The sequence below is a fragment of the Saimiri boliviensis genome, chromosome 20 (assembly GCF_048565385.1).
Source record: "Saimiri boliviensis isolate mSaiBol1 chromosome 20, mSaiBol1.pri, whole genome shotgun sequence".
In the NCBI taxonomy this organism is placed as follows: domain Eukaryota; kingdom Metazoa; phylum Chordata; class Mammalia; order Primates; family Cebidae; genus Saimiri; species Saimiri boliviensis.
In genome coordinates this window covers 26,941,947-26,965,818 of record NC_133468.1, presented here as the reverse complement: position 1 = coordinate 26,965,818, position 23,872 = coordinate 26,941,947, and the positions used below count along the sequence as shown (strand labels likewise).

Here is a 23,872-nt window from a genome sequence, read left to right as displayed (position 1 = left end):
TTATAAAGATTATGAATAAATAAATATTTCTGAAACTACAAAATATATTTTTAAAATCCATACTTTCCAGTACAGATCATTCTGAACGGACGATGGGACTGACCCAAGGTACAATTTCTCATCCAAAAGATCCTAAGTTGCCTGCAGATGAAATGCTAACTGCAGTCCATCTTCAGTGTGGGATAGTTAAAGCGGATACAGGGCGCGGCCTCCTCTCCAGGTACGGAAACCTTCACTTAGGAGGGAGGCGGAATCGGGAATGAACCTTCACTTCCCTGACTATGGCCACGGAGTGGGCTCGTCCGGTGTTTCCCGCTCGGGCCGCTGACTCTGGGGCCATGTACCCGGCATGTGGTCTTTTTTTTTTTTTTTTAAATCATAAATAAAGGTTTTATTGGTCAGTTTGGGTGAGTGACAAAAACTGACATACCCCCAATTCACTATTCCACATATCCAAGGCCCTGAGGTGGCAAGAGGGGAAGCTAAGCTTATTGATGGTGGGCAATGGGCGGGCGGTGGAAAGGACCTGAAGGCTTTGAGGGTTAACAAGGCTACCGGGACCGGAACCAACGTCCTAGGAACAAGTCCAGGATGGAGAAGGCATCATCCAGGGCTGGAGATCCTGGTGGTTCTGGGTCACCCTGGGACTGCTATCTGCCTCATTGCGGCCTCTGTCCGGCCCTCACTGTCCACCGCAGTCCTGCGGTGACATCTGGCTTAGTGATCTTGGTCACAGAGACGCTCTTGAATGTCACCTGGCGGTGACATCTTCCATCTGGCCTAGTGATCTTGGTCACAGAGATGCTCTTGAAATAGGATTTAGGCTGGGGCTGTAGAACCGAGCCAAGACCCTCCTGGGCAACCCGGGAAAAAAAAATCATTGTCCTCTCTGGTTCTAGGATGGGGTCCACAGGCCATATGTCATCAAACCTACGAAACGGTCTCTGAGAGCCCCAGTCTGGTGCTGGTTTGGGGATTCACTTCTTGCATCACTCTCCAAGAGCCCCCCAAAGATCCTGGGCTGGTGACTTTCTGGATACTTAAGCATTGAGTCCCGAAGTGTTCATCCCTCCCACAGTCTCTCACCAGATGTCTCTGACTCGACCTGGAAGTTCAGAAAGATGGGTTATAAATTCTGTTTTAAGAGGGGCTATTTTTTTCATTTACTTAAAACCCCACCTGTATGAATGGGTTGGTGGTGAAATCTTGGAGTAGCTGGGTTGGGCCATCTCTGACCTACTCGTGACGGCAGGTGTCCTGGTCGTTTGTCCCTGGTTTTCCCATGAACACCTGGGAGGCCAGGGTGGAATGGTTCACACATTGACTGATGGACCCTGTTTCTTACCTGAAGTTCCCTGAGATGGTGGTGGTGGAAGCAATGGTGACAACAGGAATAAACTAACAAATGCTAACATATCTTTGGTGTCTTCACACTGCTTTCCCACTAATTTTCCATGTAAGCCTCAAAATGAAAAGAAAACATTTATGCGGCCAACAAACATGAAAAAAAGCTTATCATCACTGGTCAGTAGAGAAACGCAAATCAAAACCACAATGAGATACCATCTCATGCCAGTTAGAATGACGATCATTAAAAAGTCAGGAAACAGATGCTGGAGAAGATGTGGAGAAATAGGAACGCTTGTACACTGTTGGTGGGAGTGTAAATTAGTGCAGCCATTGTGGAAGACAGTGTGGCAATTCCTCAAGGATCTAGAACCAGAAATACCATTTGACCCAGCAATCCCATTACTGGTTATATACCCAAAGGATTATAAGTCAGTCTATTATATGGACACATGCACATGTTTATTACAGCACTGTTCACAATAGCAAAGACTTGGAACCAACCCAAATGCCCATCAATGATAGACTGGATAAAGAAAATGTGGCACATATACACCACGGAATACTATACAGCCATAAAAAAGGATGAGTTCATGTCCTTTGCAGGGAAATTGATGAAGCTGGAAATCATCATTCTTAGCAAACTAACACAAGAACAGAAAACCAAGCACTGCGTGTTCTCACTCACAAGTGGGAGTTGAACAATGAGAACACATGGACAGAGCGAGGAGGAGAGGAAGATCACAGACTGGGGCCTGCTGGGGGAGTGGGGGGCAGGGGAAGGATAACATTAAGAGAAATACCTAATGACGACAGGTTGATGGGTGCAGCAAACCACCATGGCACGTGTATACTCATGTAACAAACCTGCACGTTCTGCACAGATATCTCAGAACTTAAAGTATAATAATAATAAAATAAAATTTTAAAAATCTAGTGTTATATTATGGAATAGAAAATAATTAGAGAGGGATGTGATTTTTCCCAAGACCACACAGCTAGGAAGTGGCTTGTTCTCTCCAGCTGAGGACTGTGCCCGTTGCCTAGGAGGCCAAGAGAAGACGGACACTGAGTGCTGGTGAGGGTGGTCTCCCCAGGCTGGATGCCTGGGCATCTCCGATTCTCTCCTTTTTATCGGGAAGAATAACACATGCCCACGGTGAGAAATGCAAGCTAGTCCCCACTCTGGTTCCTTTCCCTTCATTCTTCTTTCTAGAGGCAACCCCTGTTACCAATTTCTTGTCCATCTTTCCAGAGATAGTTTGTACTCTTTCTAGCACATGTATGTGTGTTTACACACACATATGGAGATGGCTGTCTTCATGCATGTAATCCCATTTCATTCCTTTTTTTTGAGATGGAGTCTCTCTCTGTCACCCAGGCTGGAGTGCCGTGGTACAGTCCTGGCTCACTGCAACTTCTGCCTCCTGGGTTCAAGCTATTCTCCTTCCTCAGCCTCCCAAGTAGCTGGGACTATAGGTGTGAGCCACCACGCCTGGCTAATTTTTTATATTTTTAGTAGAGATGGGGTTTCACCATGTTAGCCAGGATGGTCTTGATCTGCTGACCTCAGGTGATCTGTCTGCCTTGGCCTCCCAAAGTGCTGTGATTACAGGCGTGAGCCACCGCGCCTGGCCTGTCTCATTCTATTAAACAGCTGCATGGGTTCCCATGTGTGGAGTAGCATAATTCATTTTCTAAATCCCCTTCAGATGAACATTTAGGTTGTTTCAAGTCTTACATAATGAAAAACAACACAATGCCTGCTTTCTTTCCCTTTTAATTATTTTTTAAATTAAAGTAACATATGTAAAAGTCAAACAGTATAAGAAAACATGTCATAAAAGCTGATGGTCGCTTGTGTGGTCTCAGCTCCAGGTCTGCTTACCCTGCCACAGCCCTGTAGCCCTGACTTTGCATCCTAGGCTGGCACTTCCAATTCCTTTAACTACTCAATCCTGTATTTATCCTCATCTTTCTTTCTTTTTCTGAGATGGAGTCTTGCTCTGTCACCCAGGCTAGAGTGTAGTGGCACCATCTTGGCTCACTGCAACCTCTGCCCCCTGGGTTTAAGCAATTCTCCTGCCTCAGCCTCCACAGTGGCTGGGACTACCACTGTGTGGCACTACATGTGCCATCACACCTGGGTAATTTTTGTTTTTAGTAGAAATGGGGTTTCACCATGTTGGCCAGGCTGGTCTCAAACTCCTGACCTCATGATCTGCCCACCTGGGCCTCTCAAAGTGCTGGGATTACAGGTGTGAGCCACCATGCCTGGCCCTCATCTAAGTACTGTGCTTTGCTGTGACTTTGATCATTTTTGATCTTTTTTTTTTTTTTTTTTTTTTTTGCAGTTTATGACTCCTCAGTCAGGAATTTTAAGTCTTAGCCTTCACCCTGTTCACAAACATTAGAAACATTGCCCTCCCTCACTTCCCAAAAGAGTTATATCACAATTTGTGAACAAATCAATACACAAAGTTCAACATATAATAGCTACTTAAATACCACCCACAACTGAGCCACGTAGTGTGAAATTTCCTTTCTCATATGACTTTCTTTGCACATGTGGCAGACATTTCAGCAGCTCCCCAAACCCCAGGAGTACGGGCCTCACTGGCAGGTCAGGCAAGTCCAGGGAAGAGGAGTTCCCTGAAAGTGACTGGTCTTTCCATGTGCTGCAGAGCACGTCTCTAAAAGTGGCCCTCAGAGGGAATGTGGCATGCAGGGTTTGCATCAGGGTCCACACTTATGGAGGGAAGAAGGACAGTACTGGGCAGAGCTCAGCCATGTTGTGGGCCTGGCAGAGCCTTGGCCCAACTCCCTGGGAGCTTCAGGGTAAACGTGTCCCACCAGAGTTATTCCCTGTCTAGCTAAAATGGCCAGGCCTTCCTTGATAGGCCCACTTCCATCAGCCAGAGATGTGGATGCTCCTGGAAGAATGAGTCCTTGGGTAAGGCAAATCTCTGTAGCTGAGGCAAATCCTGAAGGCAAGGCACTGGAGGCCTTCTCTGCAACATGGTATTATGCCCTTTCTTGACAGGGGCTTAGGGGGTGCACTTCTCTGTCCACCCTGCATGCATGGTGTATACACATATACAGCCCACATACACATATATGTACAGTCACACACAAATGGAAGCATGCTTATTTTGCACTTAATGGTATGACTTAGAGATTGCTGTGCCCCTACCCTGGGCCCGGAGTTCGGTTACGGGCAGGCTGCAAGGCGGGTAGCATCCGACATGCTGCCATCTCCCTGAAGCACCCAGCATGTGGGGATTGTACAACAGAGTTGGTATTGGGGCATGCAAACAAAGGAAGAAAGGACAAACTGCAACCTTGCAGAACTCACGGCCTGGTCATGGGGAGGATGCAAAAATCATGAAGGAACAAGGTCCCAGGTTGTGGCCTTCCTGAGACAGTGGGTGGTTGGGGATGGGGGGGACCGGGCTAGCTGGAACTGTTGGGGTGGGAAGGTGTGGTTCCTGAGGAAGCAACTGAGCGTGGGCTGAGCAGGAAGTGCAGAAAAGGGAAAGACATCACTGGTGGAGAAAGCAGGAGCAATGGGCGGGAGAGAGTGCAGTGAGGGAGGCCAGGCCAGGCCACACCTGTGCTGGGGGCTCTGCAGGGGGCCCACTGGGAGGCTGAGTGGCCCCTGTCTCCAAGAGAGATGCCTTCGGAGACCTTCCAAGGGACTTGCTGGATCTCCACCAGGTTTATGCCATATCCCACCTCTGCGGCAAGCGAGTCCAAGACTCCAATTCTCTGGCACTCAACATCGTTGCAAAACGTTCCCTAAGACAGAGGAGAGGGACCCATCCCTGCAAACCTGGGACTCCACCAGGGGAATGGGATTCTCTTCTCGGCCTCCCTTTGGGGACCCCATGGGGCTCTCTGGACCCACCAGGTCTGCAGGCCAAATCTATCGGCGGCAGCTGGAGAATCCCACAGACACGGATGCATTTTCAAAATGCCTCAGAAATATGACTTTTTTTGTAATTAAAATATTTGAGTCTGGATGTAATTTAGCCCCATAATATAGTGGTTTGCTTAATGACTGCAGAATATTGTCTTATCTGAGGAGAAGCAGGACGTTTTAAGACCACAGAGTCCAGAATTCACAGCTTGGAATTTTCACCCATGCTGGCTGTTAATTGACTTGAGCCATTAAAGGGAAAGAATTTCTGGCAAATCCTGAGGTGTTGGTGCAAATCCACAGACATGCTCAAATCCTTTTAAAATAAGCATCCGGTGAGCCAACCATTTCAGAAAAACAGGCTGCTTCATCAGGTTTGCAAAGGCTTCTGTGGCTCCTAAATAAAGTTTCTGCACGTGGTTCCACTTCCTGACAAAGACCAAACCTCTAAAACCTAACCGCATATTTAACAGACACTGGCAGAACTGTGCGGAATTTTGATTTTCCTGGGAAGCATGGAAAGACCTCGTTGCCCACCTCAGAGCCACGTCTTGGTCTGCCATTTTTTGGGCACTGTGGGTCTTGCCTGGCTGTGATATAAACCAGGGCACACAGGAGAGTCCCGTCCTGTATTTTAGTAGAGATAAGGTTTCACCATGTTGGCCAGTATGGTCTCAATCTCCTGACCTTGTGATTCACCCGCCTCGGCTTCCTAAAGTGCTGGGATTACAGGCGTGAGCCACCGTGCCCGGCCTTGCAGAGGTATTCTTATCTAATCATCCAACAAGACAGGGCAGTTCTTTTCTCTGGGCTAACTAGTTGCATTTAAAACTTTCTCTCATGAACTTTTCAGAAATAGTAGTAATGATGGGGCTTTGCATAACCTATCCATATGCCTTTCCTCTTTATAATAGGAGAGGATGATGTGGGGAAAATAAAATCTTCTGAGCAGCATGTGTGTTCAGCCCGAGAAATCGCAGTAATGACGCCAGGCTCCAAGCTGCAGGGAGAGGTGCCTGCCTCCTCCCAGGATAATGGCCCACGGATCTGAGGGTGACTGCAGCCTTGTGGGAGGCAGTGCTGTGCAGTGGTCAGACCTAGGGACCAGGCTCTGGAGCCCCCAGCTGCCCCGGTTCAGAGCTGATCTGTCCCTGGCCAGCTGGCTACACCTGGGCAGATGGCTTCACCACTCTGAGTGCGTTTCCTCATGTACAAAATGGGACCCCTACCGCACCCACCTCACAGGGTCCTGGAGGGAGTTCTATAGCCGAACAAGAGCACAGAATACCGTCTGGCACATGGTATGAGTTCAGTAAATGTCAGCATTCCCCACAGCAGCTGCAACTTCTGAAATATTGGAGTTGGTGGAAAATATGCAGATTTGTGGTAGGATGTAGGCTGGCCATGGTGAGAAAATGAAAGTGCTCTTACCTGGGGCTTATCAGTGGCAGCGACTGCTTCCGGAGCAAAAGGGTAATGTTGGCAAGGTCAGAACCCCAGCCTTTTCTTCAAGGTCAGAACCCTGGCTCCTCCCCAGCCCCTCCTCCAGGCAGCATGGCGTCCTTGCTGCATTGGAATCACTTGGGGAGCTTTCAAAACAAATCGATGTCTGCACCCAATCCCCAGAAACTGATTTAACTGGCCTGGGTGTGGCCTGGACACTGAGATTTCTAACGTCCCTAGGCCACTGAGACCCTAAAGCCTGCAGGTGATACGGGGGCAGCCGTGCTTCCTCCTGGTGGCCCCGACACTGCAGCCGGAGGGGACCCGTGTTTCACAGGAGCCCAGGGCTCCCCCAGTGATTGGCGGATGCCTTTGAAAATTCTGCTGCAGGCACCCTGCAGTCCCAGCACTTAGGGAGGCTGAGGCGGGAGCATCACTCAAGCCCAGGAGACTAGCATTGCAGTAAGCTATGATTATACCGTTGCACTCCCTCCTGGGAAATAGGGTGAGATCCTGTCTCTTAAAAGGAAAGAAACAAGGAAAATTCCACTTCCAAAAGGGAAGGGAAATGGCCTCGTCTCATTCCCAGAGCACACCTGGAGCCTGACAAACTATGGTGTGGCCAGACCCCTTAGGAGGGGAAGGCCATCTTACTTACAGCTCCGCTTCCCCCACCCAAGGCAAAGTTTGGCTCTGAGCTGTTCTTCCCCTTCTGGGCACCTGTGAAGTCTCCGGTGGCCCAGCCAGGTGGTGGGTGGAGTTGGGCTGGCCCTGGGAATGCTGCTGGTTCAGGCAGAAGGTCTCCCTGGCTCAGGCCACCCTGCGAGGGTGTGAAGTGGTTTTCACTCCAACCTCAGCTCCAGTCCGGGGATGCTCACTGCCTGTACGCACCTGCACGCCAACAGGATGGGCTCTGATAAAGGGAAGGGTGTGTGGGGGGAAGGCAGAGGGGTCCCATACAGCACTGGGGTGAAGGAAGTGGTTCATATTTACAACCTTAGAATTTGAGAAGGTTCCTAAGGCCTCCTGAGTCACTCCATCCACACTTGAAGAAAACCACAAGCACTTAAGGAACAAAATAATGTTTTTATTAAAAATTGTACCCATAGCACCTCTCTGTCTTCCTACAAGTTGTTTTTTTCTTTTTCTTTTTTTTTTTTAAACGAGATCTGGTTTTCTGCACAATTTCAGAATACGTTGTAGGGAACACTTCAGGGCTGACCGGGGCACTCCCTAAACCAGAAGGTGACGCAGGAAGGAGACATGTCCCAGCAGGTGAGCTCAGCTCAGGGGTTTCCACTTGTCCTCACCTTTCAGACTGGATCCAGGGACACGGACCGACAGGGAGCCGCACTTAGGAACACAGACGGGTTGCTCATCGGGAGAATAGCTACACTGTGCGCCATGAACGCTTAAGAAATAAAAACCATGCTACTAGCCGTTACAAACACCATGCTTCAGCCCGGTCACAGTCAGATAGAAGCACGGCCTCCGGAGAACCGTGCAGAGTGAGCCACCTCCCAGGGCTGTGGAGGCCCCTTCCGCGCAGTGGCCGTCTGTGCCTCCTCTCCCCGGGGTCCCTCATTATTTTGCTATGGCATTGAATGAAGTGTGCCTTATAAAAGCAGGCAGGGAGAGAAGCTGAAGGGGAGGCTGGGGAGAGGGGGTTGGGCTGGACCAATTCACCCAGAAGGTGGCTGCGCAGGAGGCCGAGGGGACACGGCCTAGCAGCTCTCAGCTCACCTGCCTGGAACCTGTGTCCTGGCGCCCGAGGAGGAGGGAGCGCTGCACGCCCATCCTTGTGGCTCACATGGAGCCTCCTTGGCCCTCCGTGACAGCATCCTCACAGGGCCAAACAGTGTGAAATAAACCGCGTCAGGGGTGGGGTAGTGGGGTAGGATTGGGGGGTAGGTGTGGGGGATGGGGAGACTCAGCCACTGCCATCACGAAGCACCTGCAAGGTGTGACTTTCGGCACAGCAGGAGAGAGCGGGAGCGCGTTCCGCCTAGGCTGGCTTAGAGACATTTTGCTTGTCCTCTTTTCAAAACCGAGATTAAAATACAATATCCATCTTCCTAGGGTGTGATTTTCTTTCCCTTCCCTGAAGATGAGGAGTTAGGAATCGACGCTTCTCAAAGCCCGTATTGCTCTAAAAGGCTGAAATCGACCTGGAAACACCCAACTCTGTTCCTTCGCGAAGGTGGTTCTCATGGGACAGGGTCACTCTGAATGATGGGCGTGGGCACCATCTCAAGCACAGTCCAGCAGCAGACAGGAGGCCAGCGCAGCCTTGGACAGTACACCCTGTACAAATCAAGGTTTACTAAGAGTGGAGGGAGACAGAAAACACGAGCTTGAAATGAAAGTGTCATGATGCTGTATCAAAAACCCAAGAGCAAAACACGCCTTGAACCTGGTCATCCTCAACCTCTCTCCCGGGCATTTAAAGCCACATCCTTACGGCTGAAGGGAGCAGTCGGAGCGCACAGAAGGCAGCGCTGTCCTTGTTCTCCATTTATCACTTCTCTTCTGAGAAATTCCAGTGCTCACATCCTGGCTTCCTGCCCACCACGCCCTCTCCGGCGCTGAAAAGAAGGACGCAGCTCTGTCCACCATGTTGAGTCTCGTCCAGGGAACTGTGGGCTGCAGTTTTCATGCAGAAGTGGCTTTGGGCAGAGCATCTAGGATTTTTGGTTTAGAATATTTCCCCCTCCACTCAGGAAAAGGAGGAGAAAAGGAAGAAGGAATGGGGAGGAAGGGAGGGAGGGGCGGAGGAAGGGGGAGAGGGCAGAAGTAGGGGAGGAGGAGAGGGAAGAAGGAAAGAAGAGAGGGAGGAAGGACGGAAGGAAGGGAAGGAAGAGAGAGAGAAAAAGGAGACTTTGCGTACTGTCTACTTTTGGAAGGACTGAAAGGGGTTTCCACTCCAAACAACACTCCTTAGTCTCCTGGGGCCACACCCAGCAATGCTGACAGCAGGGAATCCAGACAGTATCCATACCCTCTGCCCACAGAAGTGCACAAGACATTGGGCAAGCAGAGGCCGCACCGTCTGTACGTGGCCAGGAGACTGGCCCCTGGTGGCACTGGCCAGATACTGCTCAGCTGTCCCCTAACCTCAGGTCACTGGGGGAACAGTCCCTGCCATTCACAGTGCACAGTGGGACACTGACAGACTGATCTTGAATCTTGTGTGTGTCACGCTTCTGCTGGTATGGGGGCACTTGGGGGCACTTACAGGGACCTGGGGCACACACGCCCAGCAGGGCACCCGTTCCATCCAGACCCGGGCCCCAGGCTGAGGGGTGGACCACAGCAGCCCAGCCATCTGTTGCAAAAATGATGTTGAGGGGCTGGAGGCATGGCCATGCCTGGACTGTTAAGTTTTCCAAAGCAGTTCATACTATTTTCATCTAGCCAAAAGATTTAAACCAAACAAGGATGATTAAAGAAAAAGAAAATATTTCCGGAAAACCTGTTAAGGCTAAAAGCTGGCCTCAGACTGGGAGGGGGTCAGCAGCAGGACCAGCGGTGGAGAAGCCGAGAAGGCAGGACAGAGGGAGGGGCGGCCTGGTGTGCACGAGGCAAGTTGGGAGCGCGCGTTCTCAGAGCTGTTTTGCTTTATTTGCAGACACTGTTGCTTTTCATCTTTCCCACATACAAAGCTGAACAATGAATAAAAAGGCACCTGGAGACAGCAAAGACGCATTCATTTCATGTGACATCGTTTAAAAAAAGATAAAAAGATTTAAAAAATACTCTGGTTAACAATGCACGCTTCCTACATAACAAGCAATCCTGGAGAAGCCGTCCCATGGCCTCGTGTTCCGTGGAGTTGGCCGTGTGCTGTGCTGTGGGGAGGAGAGGGCCCTTGTGGCGAGGCCTCCCACTCCCACGCTGTCAGGTGGGAAGGAAGGAGGAAGGACAGGCAGAAGAGCCTCAAGACCGCACCACGGCAGTGACGCAGACGGTGACAGCTGGGTCACACCTGAACATCCCTGCCTGGCCTGTCAGGAATCTGAAAGCTGACTCCTTGCCTAGAAACTGCTGAGTGAGAACATTTCAGAAAGGGATGAAGTTGGGACAAAAAGCGCTGAGTCCAGGGAAAAACGTTTGCTTTTCAGACCCCAGGAGTGAGCTGCGAGCCAGGATGTCCTGTGTTGAGAAGGGTGTGAGCCGCTGGTTCTCTGGAAGAGGAGGTAGAAAGAGACAGTGACCAGCCGGGGCAGCTCTGAGATGTCACCTGACTCTCCACTCCCTCTCCCTGCTTGAGCCTTCCTAGTTGGTCTTGAAGATGGAAAAACCCAGGGCTGGGGAGGTCTGAGGTCCTCCCAGGGCCCGGAGGTGCCAAGCCATTGCACCAGTGAGATACACCTTCTCTTAAAAAGAAAAGAAAAAGAAAGAAACCTGCTTCCTGCAGCGATGTTACAAAAAGCCATTTAAAAAAACCTTCCTAATTGAAATCTAGTGTCCACAAGTAGGTAAAATCATCACTTATCAGAATTTTTTTTTAAACAAAAACTTCAGCTCAGTTATTGGAGTTGATTGTCTTAACAAAAATAGACTCCGCAAAGTGTTCGCCTCCGTTCCGCCCTGAGGGAGGCGCGCCACTGCGCTCACACGAAGGAGGAGAAGCCGGTGAGCGGAGTCCGCGCGCCGGGGCCAGCTGGGGTGTAGACGCCGCCCGCGCTCTGCGTGGTGATGACCGGGTGCAGCTGTGCGCCTGCCTCGGCGCCAGCCACCGCCTCGTACCTGTGCGGTGCAGGGGCGCGGCCCTGGGCCCGGCGCTTCCACGAGTTGTAGTAGGTGGGGTCGCTCATGTAGTGGTTCACGAACGAGTGCTTGGGCAGTGCCTCCTCGTAGTCCGAGTCGGTAGCCTGCGGGGCAGGAGAGAGGCGGTGTGAGCATGGGGCAGGGCGTGGCCACTGCGGGCCAGAGCATGCTGGACAAAAGGCCTGGCGGTGGGGAGTACCTCTCCGGGTGGGGGGGGGGCTGTGTCGCGGTCTCAAGCCCTCTACCCCTCTACATGGGAGAGCAGGCAGCCCCCACAGGTCTCCCTCTCTGATCCAGGCCTGGCCAACACTGCTTTCTCGCTGCATGCAGCCCCCTCACTCTGCACCAGATGGTCTGTAGAAGAGCTGGGCCTCCACCCAGGAGAGGTCTATACAGCCTCCTTTCCTCAGGAGAGGTCTACACGGCCTCCTCACTCAGGAGAGGTCTACACCGCCTCCCCACTCCAGGAGAGGTCTACATGGCCTCCTCACTCAGGAGAGGTCTACACCGCCTCCCCACTCCAGGAGAGGTCTACATGGCCTCCTCACTCAGGAGAGGTCTACACCGCCTCCCCACTCCAGGAGAGGTCTACACGGCCTCCTCACTCAGGAGAGGTCTACACCGCCTCCCCACTCCAGGGGAGGTCTACACGGCCTTCTCACTTAGGAGATGTCTACACCGCCTCCCCACTCCAGGGGAGGTCTACATGGCCTCCTCACTCAGGAGAGGTCTACACCACCTTCCCACTCCAGGGGAGGTCTACATGGCCTCCTCACTCAGGAGAGGTCTACACGGGCTTCCCACCCCAAGAGAGGTCTACACAACCTCCCTATGCCAGCAGAGATCTATGTGGCCTCCACACACAGCCCCGAGGGGACTCTGCCTGCCCCATGGATCGTAGCATAGAAGAGCCCCAGGGCTGGGGGAAGATCTGGGTCTTCAGCTTGCCTGAGACTAAGACATGGGCTGCTACAGGCCCAAGTGAAAGGATTCTGGAGGTGATGAGGCAGAGGGGAAGAATCGGGAAGGGAGTGGAGGGGCGAGGGCCAGAGGGGTGCATCCTCCCCTTGCAAGTGACCCTGCAACATCACATCCATGGAGCCCTCTGACGGTGGGGAGGTCAAGAAATGAAGCCGCCTGAATAAGCCAGGAGTCTCATACGTCTCTCCCCGCCAGATATTGAATGGCCTGGCCCCTCAAACACCTGGAAAAGTGGCCTGGGGCCTCCCACTGATGTTTGAAGATCAAGTCCCTTTGAGCTTTTTCCCCCCTTTTTATAAAGTAAATCAGCAGATTCCATTAAGAACATGGACCCCACACGTTTTCTATGATGTAAAGTCATTGGAAGGACTGTTAAAGGAGAAAGTGGACTTTGGGAGGCTAAGGCGGGCAGATCACAAGGTCAAGTGATCGTGACCAGCCTGGCGAACAGGGCAAAACCCCATCTCTACTAAAAATACAAAAATTTGCTGGATGTGGTGGCAGGTGCCTGTAACCCCAGCTACTTGGGAGGCTAAGGCAGGAGAATCCCTTGAACCTGGGAGGCAGAGGTTGCAATGAGCTGATATCGCCCCACTGCACTCCAGCCTGGGCAACAGAGCAAGACTCTGTCTCAAAAAAAAAAAAAAAAAAAAAAAAAAAAAAAAAGAGAAAGAAGAGGCTGAAATGGGTATTTTTTTTCCCCCAAGAAGGTGAAGGTCTCAGTTTTGCTGGTAAATGCCACATCCTCCCAGATGCACGGAATCATCATGGGACCCTCACCTGTGTGTCCCTGGAGCTTCCTGAGCTCCTAGGGGATCCACCTGCTGACACAGAGACTGAGGCTCTGCTGTGGAACCAACACTAAGATACCTCCAGAGCCCCCATCTCTCACAGGGGTCAGGCGGAGCTGCCCTTTTTCTCTCCCCAGAGGGTATCAAGAGAACCGGGGAGGGGGTAAAAGAGTTAGCCGCCTCGAAATGACATCTGAGAATTATCAGCTGCGTTGAGGTAGCAGATTCCTGGGTGTGGCTCCAGCGATCCTGACTCTGTGGGTCTGGGGGAGGCCCGGGAATGTGCATTTAGAGGCCCCCTGAGGACTCTGATCAGCGGTCAGGCTGGGAGCTGTGCCCTGTGGGTATTAAGATGGGGGGCTGTGGCTCCAGATGTGGGCCCCACTGCCAGCCACAGCAGCTCTTTCAGAAGTAAACATTCTAGAAGGAAAGTTGCAAATCCAGTTCCCCCTACGGTGTGTGAGCAGCGTCCTTGCAGCTGGCAGGGGAGGGGGGCCAGGGGATGGGAGAGCTGCCAGCTCCCCTAATTTTTCAGGGAGTCCACGCTGAGACCCAGGAAAACAGAAGCATCCCTGGGTGCGCTGTTCCTGCCAGCTGCTCTCTCATCTGACAGTTGGAGAGTGAATTACCCACATCAGCACCCAGGCAGGAAGATCTGATCTGTGAGCTGACACTATCCCGCACCAGGGGATGTGCGTCCGTTCCGGAAGCCTGTGAGAGCAGTCAGCCTCCAGGCTGTGCAGAAACCCCATGGAGGTGTAGCAGGGAGCCAGAGACTCCTGGGATTTCGGGACACAGACTGAAAATCTAGCTCTAACTGGAATATTTACGTGAAAGTAACAGTGAGTCACAGATTTGGAACTTTTCTGAATATTAACTGTAAACTGTTTGGTTTATGGTACAATAAACAGAACAGCTGAATCCATCTGTGGCTCCTCTGCATTTAGGAGAATTGCGGAGGTAAGACATGTCTTCCCACACACACTGGGACCCCCGATCAGCCAGCTTCTCCTTCGTCGGGAGAGGATGATAAACGTGGCAGTGGCTCCTTTTTCGAGATCACCAATCACACACCAGATTAATGCCCCGCCGTGATCTTTGTGACTGGCCGAGGATCTTACGATGCAGATGTTATTATTCCATTTTATGAATAAAGAAGCAAGACTCGGTGGGAGAGGCTGGGTGGGAGCCTGCACCTGAACTCCCAACCCCTGACAGCTCACCCACCTCCACAGATCCTGCAACTTCCTCCCAGCTCCAGGTTTGAATCCTCCTGGATCTTCTGAAGAGGTTCTACAGCCCCCTATTCCAAATTCCAAAAACCACAATGCTCTGAAACTCAAAAGGCTTTTTAAGGTGGTGACGGCTGAGCTGACTTGAGCTAACTTGGCAGCTTACCCCCAGCTGAACTGATGTAGAGCCATTCAGTGTGAATATTCTCATGTTTTGCTATAAGCAGACTAATGTGTTTGACTACAAAGTGCTGGCCTGACCCTACTGGAGCTGTTCCTTAACAATGTACTCCCAAACTTGAAAAACACGGAATTTTTAAATATATCTGGTCTCATGGTTTTTAGCTAAGAGATCAGGGATCTGTATTTGTGGCTAAGATTTATTTATTTATTTATTTATTTAATGGAGTTTCACTCTTGTAGCCCAGGCTGGAGTGCAGTGGCACTATCTTGGCTCACTGCAACCTCCGCTTCCCGGGTTCAAGTGAGTCTCTGGCCCCAGACTCCCGAGTAGCTGAGATTACAGGTGTCCACCACCACATCTGGCTCATTTTTCTATTTTTAGTAGAGATGGGGTTTTACCATGTTGGCCGGGCTGGTCGCGAACAACTGACCTCAGGTGATTTGCCTGCTTTAGCCTCCCAAAGTGCTGGGATTACAGGCATGAGCCACCATGCCCAGCCTGTTTAAGATTTATTCTTCATCTGTTTTCTAAAGGCCTTGAGGTGGCTTATAAAGGAAAGCTCTGTGTAAATGCAAACAGAAGAAAACAGAACAAAGATCATTTGAAAGAAGCCACAGGAATTTCCACGATTCGCCCCTGAACTGGATTTGTTACTTCTTTAGAGACCAACTTGGAATTGAAACTTCCTGAAACTTAGGGAAAATCACACGTATTGAAATGCAGTGAAGGTATCACTTTTCTTGTGAGAAATTCACAGAATGGTTAGGAACGAATGACAGAAATTTAGTGCTAGGTTTCACAGACTGGGGTTAGGGTTCATTATTATTTGAAGGTCAAGTATGAGGTTCAAGACTTTCACCGTCTTTTGACTATATTCCCAGGTCCCAGGGGTCTTCCCCGTTCAACTTCCATACCACAAGGGATCCTGGTGTGGAAAAACAAGAGAAGTGGTGACTGGATTCAATTTCCTCGTCTTGTGTCTGAAAGAATCAACATCCCCAAATGCAAGTGACCTTCTTTGGGTCATACTGGCCGGGGCCAGACTGGGGCCAGAACCAGCCTGGTTTCTCAGCCAGAGGTGACAGAAATAAAGTCTTTCTGGTAGCAGGGAGGAGAAACCTTCAACCCCAGTTCTAGAAAAGATAAACACTATTTATATGGGTGCGTCTTATTTGAAAACTGTCTCTGCATGGTGGAGAAATCATCAATTGCAGTGGGAGGGCATGCCATGAATTCTGTTTCAGTTAGTCTGTCTTGTACCCACTTGGTGGCCCTTTGGGCATCTCTCTGCCCCCTGCATGCCCCTGCCGGGCTGTAGGGACACAGGGTTCATGTCAGGTGGGGCCTAGGGGTGGTCCGGAAGGAACTGCTGAGCTCTTGCTGGAGTCTACATTTCCAAGAGCATGTCCAGAACTCCTTAGAGAATGAAGATGACACATGGCCCACACCCATCTGCGTGTTGATATCATTTCCTTCACGGCTTGTATGTATGTTGCTATGTTATTATGATGTGTTTCCTCAGCCAAAGATCTAAAAATCCTATAGTTTCAAGAGAAAAGTCTGTGACACATGTGGGTGCCAAGAAGGGGGCCTGGCAGGAGACACAAATTGGGAGTACATGGTTGTCCAGCTCACAGTGATTCCTGTCATTTGCATCTGGGCCTCAACCCCTTCTTTGAAGAAAGCAGTTCTTCCACACCACATGGATGGGCTAGCCTGTCTCTCAGAAAACTGGAATTGGCTGATGGCTGGGCATATGACTTCAGCTCAGCGAATCAGAGTCTTGCCCTGGGATTTTTTTTTTTTTTTTTTTTTTCACACTGCAGCTGGAAGGGAGGAGTGCTTTGTTCTGGGGCGAAAAGCTGAGAGGCAGTGAGTTCTGAGTGGCCACTGCCCACAGACCCAGCCAAGTGATCTATAATAACAGCCAACCAGGGAGAACAAAACCATTGTGCAGAAAGAAGCAGAGACAAGAGGCTCCAAGAGGTTTCTCTTCCTTCTTGCTCTCTATTTAGGGAGGAGAAGTGAGAATATACCCAGGGCCACATGACAAATAAATGCCAGGCAGAGCTGGAGCTAAAAGCTGAGCTTCCTGGCTCCTGCTCAGCTCCTGTCATTGCCTCTTTGAGAAAGCACAATCTTAAAATGCCATTCTTCCTCCTGCTACCTGCTCTGTTTATTATTTATATGACATTATTATTTTTTAATGGGGATGTATTTTAGTGAGTTACAATTACTGACAAAAAAGAAATGCTGCAGGGTCCTTTTTTGGTAAGTTTCCTGTGTGATGTGAAGTAGCAACGTGTGTCGGTTTCCCGGGAAACCCTGGAAGGACAGAATGTGATTGGATGTGGTGTCAGACTGTGAGAGTTTCTAAAGGTGCAGACCTGCTCGTAAAGCTGCTAATAAAGATAATCTTAACACCTTGGGTATTATATTGGCAATATGAAAGACTCAAATATTATTAAGGAATTAATTAGGTACAATGAGGTTGGTCTAAGTTGGTCGGAGCAGGTGGGATTTTAAAGACAGTTTCTTTGGATTTCAAAAACAATTTTTAACATGATTGGAACAGCAGATATCATTAATAAGCAGCCTTGTGATAAAGTCATGACAAACCCTCCAGTTTCTAAACAGGAAAACAGGAATAGCCACAGCATGTGTCGTGTGACACTTACGGTCTAATTCAGAGCAGCACCTCGGATCAGGCAGGCTCCTGTGCACCTGGGAACTGATTCGCAGGATTTTCACTTTAGCAATAGTTCTGAGAATGGTTTAAAAATTCCCTGGGGATAAAAGGATGGCATCCCTGTTTTCTTAGTGAGATCGTAGCTTCTCAAGACAGTTTTTCTAGCAGAGACCGTATAGGGCTTCGCACTCTTATACCGTGGGCCCTGGGAGAAGAGGGTGAGCAGGATAAGCTGCCTCTGTCTGTGGTTCTAACCAGCAAACATGCTGTATCAAAACACTGGCTTGAAGCCAGGGCCAAGGACGTACATTACTCTTTATTCCTAACATCTCAGTTTATAATATATTCAAATCTATAAGCTGCCTCCAGTAGAGAGGATAAACGTCTTAAACCTTCATCTAAATCCAAGCCACTTTTTAGATAGTCCTATTTGAAAACCAGCATTGCAGCTTTGGGATTTATTCCATTGCTGAGCAGCTCTCTGACTGTTTGCCCTGCAATGCGTTCTCCTCTCTCTAACAGCCTTTTCTACAGTTCTGTGACTTGATTCTGTCTCTGTAAATTTGGTGTTAAAGGACCAGGCCGAAGCCCATGTTTCTTCCAAATTCCCTCTGAATATCAGAGTTACTAGTCATGAAGGCAAGGCTATTTCTGGAATGGCAATGTGAGGAGATCAGCAGACCCTCTCCTCAGCTTCATTTAACAGGTGAAAAGTATTTTATAAACAACCATCTAAATCTTCGAAGGCTGGGTGCAGTGGCTCATGCCTGTAATCCCAGCACTTTGGGAGACCCAGGCAGGTGGATCACCTGAGGTCAGGAGTTAGAGACCAGTCTGGCCAACATGGCAAAACCCCGTCTGCACTAAAAATAGAAAAAATAGTCAGGCATGGGGCTGCACACCTGCAATCCCAACTACTTGGGAGGCTGAGGCAGGAGAATCACTTGAACCTGGCAGGTGGAGGTTGCAGTGAGCCAAGATCATGCCACTGTACTCCAGCCTGGGTGACAGAGCGAGTATCCCTTTCAAAAAAATAAAAAAGTCTTGGGCAATGGTGCTAAGAGTAGATAGCAAATGGAGAAAGATTTATACAAGAAGATCTGCTAAATCTCACCTAATAATGAGAGTCTGTGGTGCCTGAGCCATGACCTGCTCTCACTACCCAATGCCCCCAGCCCAGTGTGACAGAAACTCTACTCTGGGCAGATATGACAACATGGTAGGGCTCCTGGTCTAGGAATTTAACTTGGAGAGGAAAGTTCTGGCATCTCTTACCCATCTTCCCCTTTCCCCCAACCCAGCTCCATGTTGAAGAAGCTCTATTCTAGGCAGAGATGCCCAAGAGTACTGGGGCTCCTGTCCTGTCCCTCATCCAGCCTTCGCTAGGAGGCTGGGAGTCTATACCAGGTGTGGCAGGCCAAGAATACTGGGCCCTGATTGCCCCACTCCAGCCTGTTTGTAGGAAGAAGTCTCACACTGGGAGCAGCAAGCCCAGAAGTCCAGGGACTGCCCTCTCAACCCAGTGCCCTGCTTGTGTGGCAGGTGTCTCACCATGGAAGAAGGAGGCCATTGTTCTCACCTCCAGCTTTGGTGCTGTGACATAGAGGTCCTGCATGGGGTGGACAGTTAGTCTATAAAAGGACAGAGAGCTTCCAGCTCCACCTGATGAAAATGACTTTATTTGGAACAGAGCATACCTAAGGACATTGTCGAACACTGTGGAGCCTTTAGGGGTAAGGGATGAAGAGGAAGCTGGTAGTTCCATGTCAGCAACAATGGAAATTTAACAGAGAGAACCAGGAAAAGAGACTTCTGAAGCTAAGAAGAGGCCTCTTAGTGTCAGTGCAAGCTTCAAAGACTGACAGCATCTGGTAACCACAGAAAAGCTGGACTTCAACTGGATCGGAGGTGTAGAGCAATTTTTGCACTAAGGCATTGCTGAAAAAAACCAGAACTAGCAAGTAGTAGAGGTGGACTGCTGGTTGTGATACCAGTAGTGGTAAACCATCCAGAATCTTAATGGGGACAGGCAAAGGGAGCCCAGCTAAAACCACAGTCATCCCTGGGAGGCAGGAAGATGCTATGCATTGCCCAAGACTGAGGAGCAACATCAGAGCATACACAATGCAGGGGAAATGGACTTTACTGAACCAATCCAGCCAAATCACTGAAAAAACAAGCAAATAAGCAAGCAGCAATAACCTTCAAGGAGGCATAAATGTCATTATTCAGAGTTATTACGATACATTATAAAATATGATCTGTTTTCAAAAAACCCCAGCAAAGTATAATGCATACCCAGGAAAACAATAAAAAGAAGGTAGCCTCTGAGGGTGCCTAAACATTGGACTAAGCAGGCAAAGACTTCAAAGGCAGCTATTATAATTATGTTCAAATAACTAAAGAAGACCATGTTTATAAAATGAAAGAAATGTATGATCACAATTGAAGAATATCAATAAAGTGACAGAAATTACTTAAAAAACCAAAGTGGGAAGTTCTTGAGTTGAAAAATATAATAACTGAAATTTAAAATTCATTAGATAGGCTCAGTAGTAGACTTGAGCTGGCAGAGGAAAGAATCAGTGCACTTGAAGATAGATTGATAGAGATTATGCACGCTGAAAAAAGACTTAAAAATTGACAGAGCCTCCGATAAATCTGAGACGGCACTAAGAGCACCAACATACGTGTCATAAGAATATCAGAATGAGAGGAGAAAGAGAAAAAGGCAAAAAAAAAAAAATACTCAAAGTAATAATGACTTAAAGTTTCCCAAATTTGATGAAAAGCATTAATCTACAGGCAAAATGTATACAATAATAGCACAAAAAGAAAAGGAAAAAAATATAGCTATAGGAGTAAAGTTCCCCTAAGTCACCAAAATTTACTATAAATTTTAAGTAGATACTAAAACTAGAGTAAGCCACTAACAAAAATAACCAAATAAATACAGCAAAAGCAAAAACAAGGAAGTCAAAATGATATATTTGGAAAATTCATTTAACAAAAAGAAACTGATAATGGAAAATAGAGAATAAAGATATGAGACATACCTTTATTAGAAAGCAAATACCTGATAAAGGGGTAGATATAACAAAAGGATATAACAATTATAAATATACATACACCTAACAACAGAGCCTCAAAATACATGAAATTAAATGAATAGATGTGAAGAGAGAAACAGACAATTCAATACAAATAGATATTTCAATGAATTAGCAAACGGAAGAACTGAGGAGAAGAGCATACAAATAGAAGATGGAAACAACATTATAAATCAACTAGATCTACAGACACATGCAGAACACTCCACCCAAAAGCAGCAGAATAACACATTTTCTCAAGTGGATAGGAAACATTCTCCAGTACAGACCATGTGCCAGGCCTTAAAACAAGACCCAGTGAATTTTAAAGGACTGAAAATAAATATATAAAATAGGTTTCTCTAACCAAAATAGGATACAATTAGAAATAAATAACAGAAGGAAATGTGGGAAATTCACAAATATGAGAAAATGTAAAACATAGCCCTAAATAACTATTGTGTCAAAGAAGAAATTACAGAGAAAATTTAAAAAATACTTTTAGATAAGTGAAAACAAAACCACAACATATTAAAACTTATGAGATTAAGCTAACACAGTTCTTAGAGGGGAATTTTTAGCCATAAAGTCTTGTGTTTAAAAAAAAAAAAAAGGAAGATCTCAAATCAAACAACCTAAACTTCCAACTTAGAAAACTGAAAAAAGAAGAGCAAACTAACTCCAAGGCAGGCAGAAAAAAGAAAATCATAAAGATTAGAGTAGAAATAAAATAGAAAGTAGAAAAATAAAAGAGAAAATCAATGAAACTACAGTTAGTTCTCTGCAAAGATTAACAAAACTGACAAAACTTTAAACAGAAATAAGAGAAAGAAGGCTCAAATTATTAAAATCAAGAATGAATTAGGGATATTAATTAACACTGCCTTTACAGAAATGAAGGATTATAAACAACTGTATACAATTATGAGCAACTGTATCTTAACAAATTAGATTAATGAGATAACATTAAAAATCCTTAGAAAGACACAAATGAGTGACACTGACTTACCAAACAAAGGAAAAACTGAATAAATCTATAGCCAATAAAGAGATGAAACTTGTAATTAACAACTTCCCACAAACAAAAGCCTAAGACCAGAGGACTTCACTGATGAAATCTGCCAAACATTTAAATAATTAATACCAGCTTTGGAAGTAATACTTCTTAAACCATTCAATAAGGCCAATGTTATGCTAATATAAAAATTACACAAAGATATGTAAGACAAATAAACTACAGACCTATATCCCTTATAAGTACAGACATAAAAATGCTCAGCAATATTGCAAACTGAATCCAGCAACATATAGAAAGGATTATACAATATAAACAAAGGGCATTTTCTGCAGGCATGCAAGGTTTAACATCCAAACATTAGTTAATATAATGTGCCATATAAATAGAATAAAGGACAAAAACCAGCCAAACAGACACAGAGAAACCATCTGACAAAATTCCAAACCTTTTGATAATAAAAACATTCACCAAACTCAACCAGATAAAGGGCATAAAAGTAGAAATAATCTGAAGTGGAAAAAAGTTAATAGAGTAGGTCTAACACAACTAGCCTTACAATGTCCTGCTTTCGAAGATTACCCTTGGTTGGCATCTGGGAACTTGATTGGTAAAAAGTTTCTTTCATTGATAAAATATTTTCCCTAGATTATATGAGTGCAGTGGCTAAACTGCACAAATAATGTGGTTTATGCTAAACATTTGCTTTCTTTCTGGAGTCTGGAGTTTTGCTACATGCTTGGAGGAGGATGCCTATGTGACCAGCTGCCAATAAAAACCCTGGGCACTGAGTTTCTAGTCATCAGTACCTACCCTGCAGGTGCAGTTTGCTCTAAGTACAAGGCTATGGTAAAGCTGTGGTAGACAACAATTCGCATGTGTCCTCAGAACTCCCTGGTAGAGGATTAAGTGTGTCCTGTGTGCCTCTATAGGAGGGGACTCTTGTAAGCAGGAACTGGTCTCCTCTGGACTTTGCTCTGTGCACATTTTCCCTTTGCTGATTTTGCTCCGTATTCTTTTGCTGTAATACATCTTAGTCATGAGGATATGTGCTGAATTCTGTGAGTCCTTCTAGTGACTAACTGAACTTGGGAGTATGCTTGGGGATTCCAGACACAACAAACCCTAATGTTCATCAACTGATGAACAGATTTTTAAATATATTGTATCCATACAATGAAAATTTCCCCCATATAAAGAAATGAAGTACTGATATGTGCTACAACATATATCAGTGAACCCTGTTGAACCCTGAAAACGTTTTGCTGAGTGAAATAAGCCAATCACAAAACCACACATTGCATAAGTCTGTTATATGAAATGCTCAGAACAGGCAAATCTATAGAGACAGAAAGTGGCTGCCAGAGTTTGGAGGGAGAAGGGAACGGGAGGCGACTGGTAGAGTTATGGGGTTTCTTTCTAGAGTGATAAAAAAAGTTCCAAATTTGTGGAGGTGACTGCAAAACTCTGAAACTACTAAAACCCACTGAATTGTATATTCTAAATGGGCAAAGTATATGGTATGTGATTTATAACTCAATAAAGCACTTTTTAAAAAGAAGATCCTGACTAGAGTAGGGTTTGGGACTAGGAGGAACTAATTGTCAGATGGCAGCCTTTTCAAATCGCCCTGCGATACTTGGCCTGTGTTCCGTTAGACCCTACAAAGAAAGGTGCACTTCCCAGCTGGATGTGGTGGCTCATGCCTGTAATCCCAACACTTTGGGAGGCTGAGGCGGGCAGATCACTTGAGGTCAAGAGTTTGAAACCAGCCTGGCCAATATGGTGGAACCCTGTCTCTACGAAAAATACAAAAAATCAGCCAGGCACGGTGGCAGACACCTGTAATCCCAGCTACTTGGGAGGCTGAGGCATGAGAATCACTTGAACCCAGAAGGCTGAAGTTGCAGTGAGCTGAGACAGCGCCACTGCACTCCAGCCTGGGCTACAGAGCGAGACTTCGTCCTCCCAACCAAAAAAATACACCTCTGTTCCAAGAAAGCATATGGGTAAATACGTCAAGGAAAATATAACATGTTTGTTTTCTGTGAAGGGAGAAGTTCTGAATTGAAGTCGGATTTAAAAACAATGTGAAAGAGAACTGATGGAACTTACAGATCGATGACTTAGTCAAAGTGGATCAGATGCATTGAAATCAGTATGCAAGTGAAGGAAGCTAGTCACAAAAGACAACGTACTGTATGATTTATTTAGATGAGAGGTCCACGGGGGCACACCTAGAGAGGTAGAAAGTAGCTTAGTGGTTGCCAAGAGCTGGGGTTGGCTGCAGGTTTATGTGGGCGGAGTGACTGCTAATCAGTACAGGGTGTTTTGGGGGCTGATGGAAATGTTCTACGTTTGACTGTGGTAATGGCTGCACACTTTTGTGAATGGACTAAAAACCACAGAATT

At 47.4% G+C, this 23,872-nt stretch overlaps 1 protein-coding gene and 1 pseudogene across 4 annotated transcripts in view; both read right to left on the bottom strand.

The window, feature by feature from the left end:
- Window positions 1-551: 551 nt before the first annotated feature.
- On the bottom strand, window positions 552-8,506 carry LOC101043021 (HCLS1-associated protein X-1-like; annotated as a pseudogene).
- Window positions 8,507-10,308: 1,802 nt separating this feature from the next.
- The window catches only part of SDK1 (sidekick cell adhesion molecule 1), a 948,273-nt gene continuing 934,709 nt past the window's right edge, over window positions 10,309-23,872 (bottom strand). For 3 of the 4 annotated variants that reach the window (XM_039460606.2, XM_074390483.1, XM_074390485.1), the window contains one exon: window positions 10,309-11,583. In XM_039460606.2, coding sequence (XP_039316540.2) covers window positions 11,323-11,583 — 261 coding nt within the window. In that variant the 3' untranslated portion in view covers window positions 10,309-11,322. The remainder of the gene's footprint in view (window positions 11,584-23,872) is intronic. The other variant, XM_074390484.1, reaches the window with a different exon arrangement.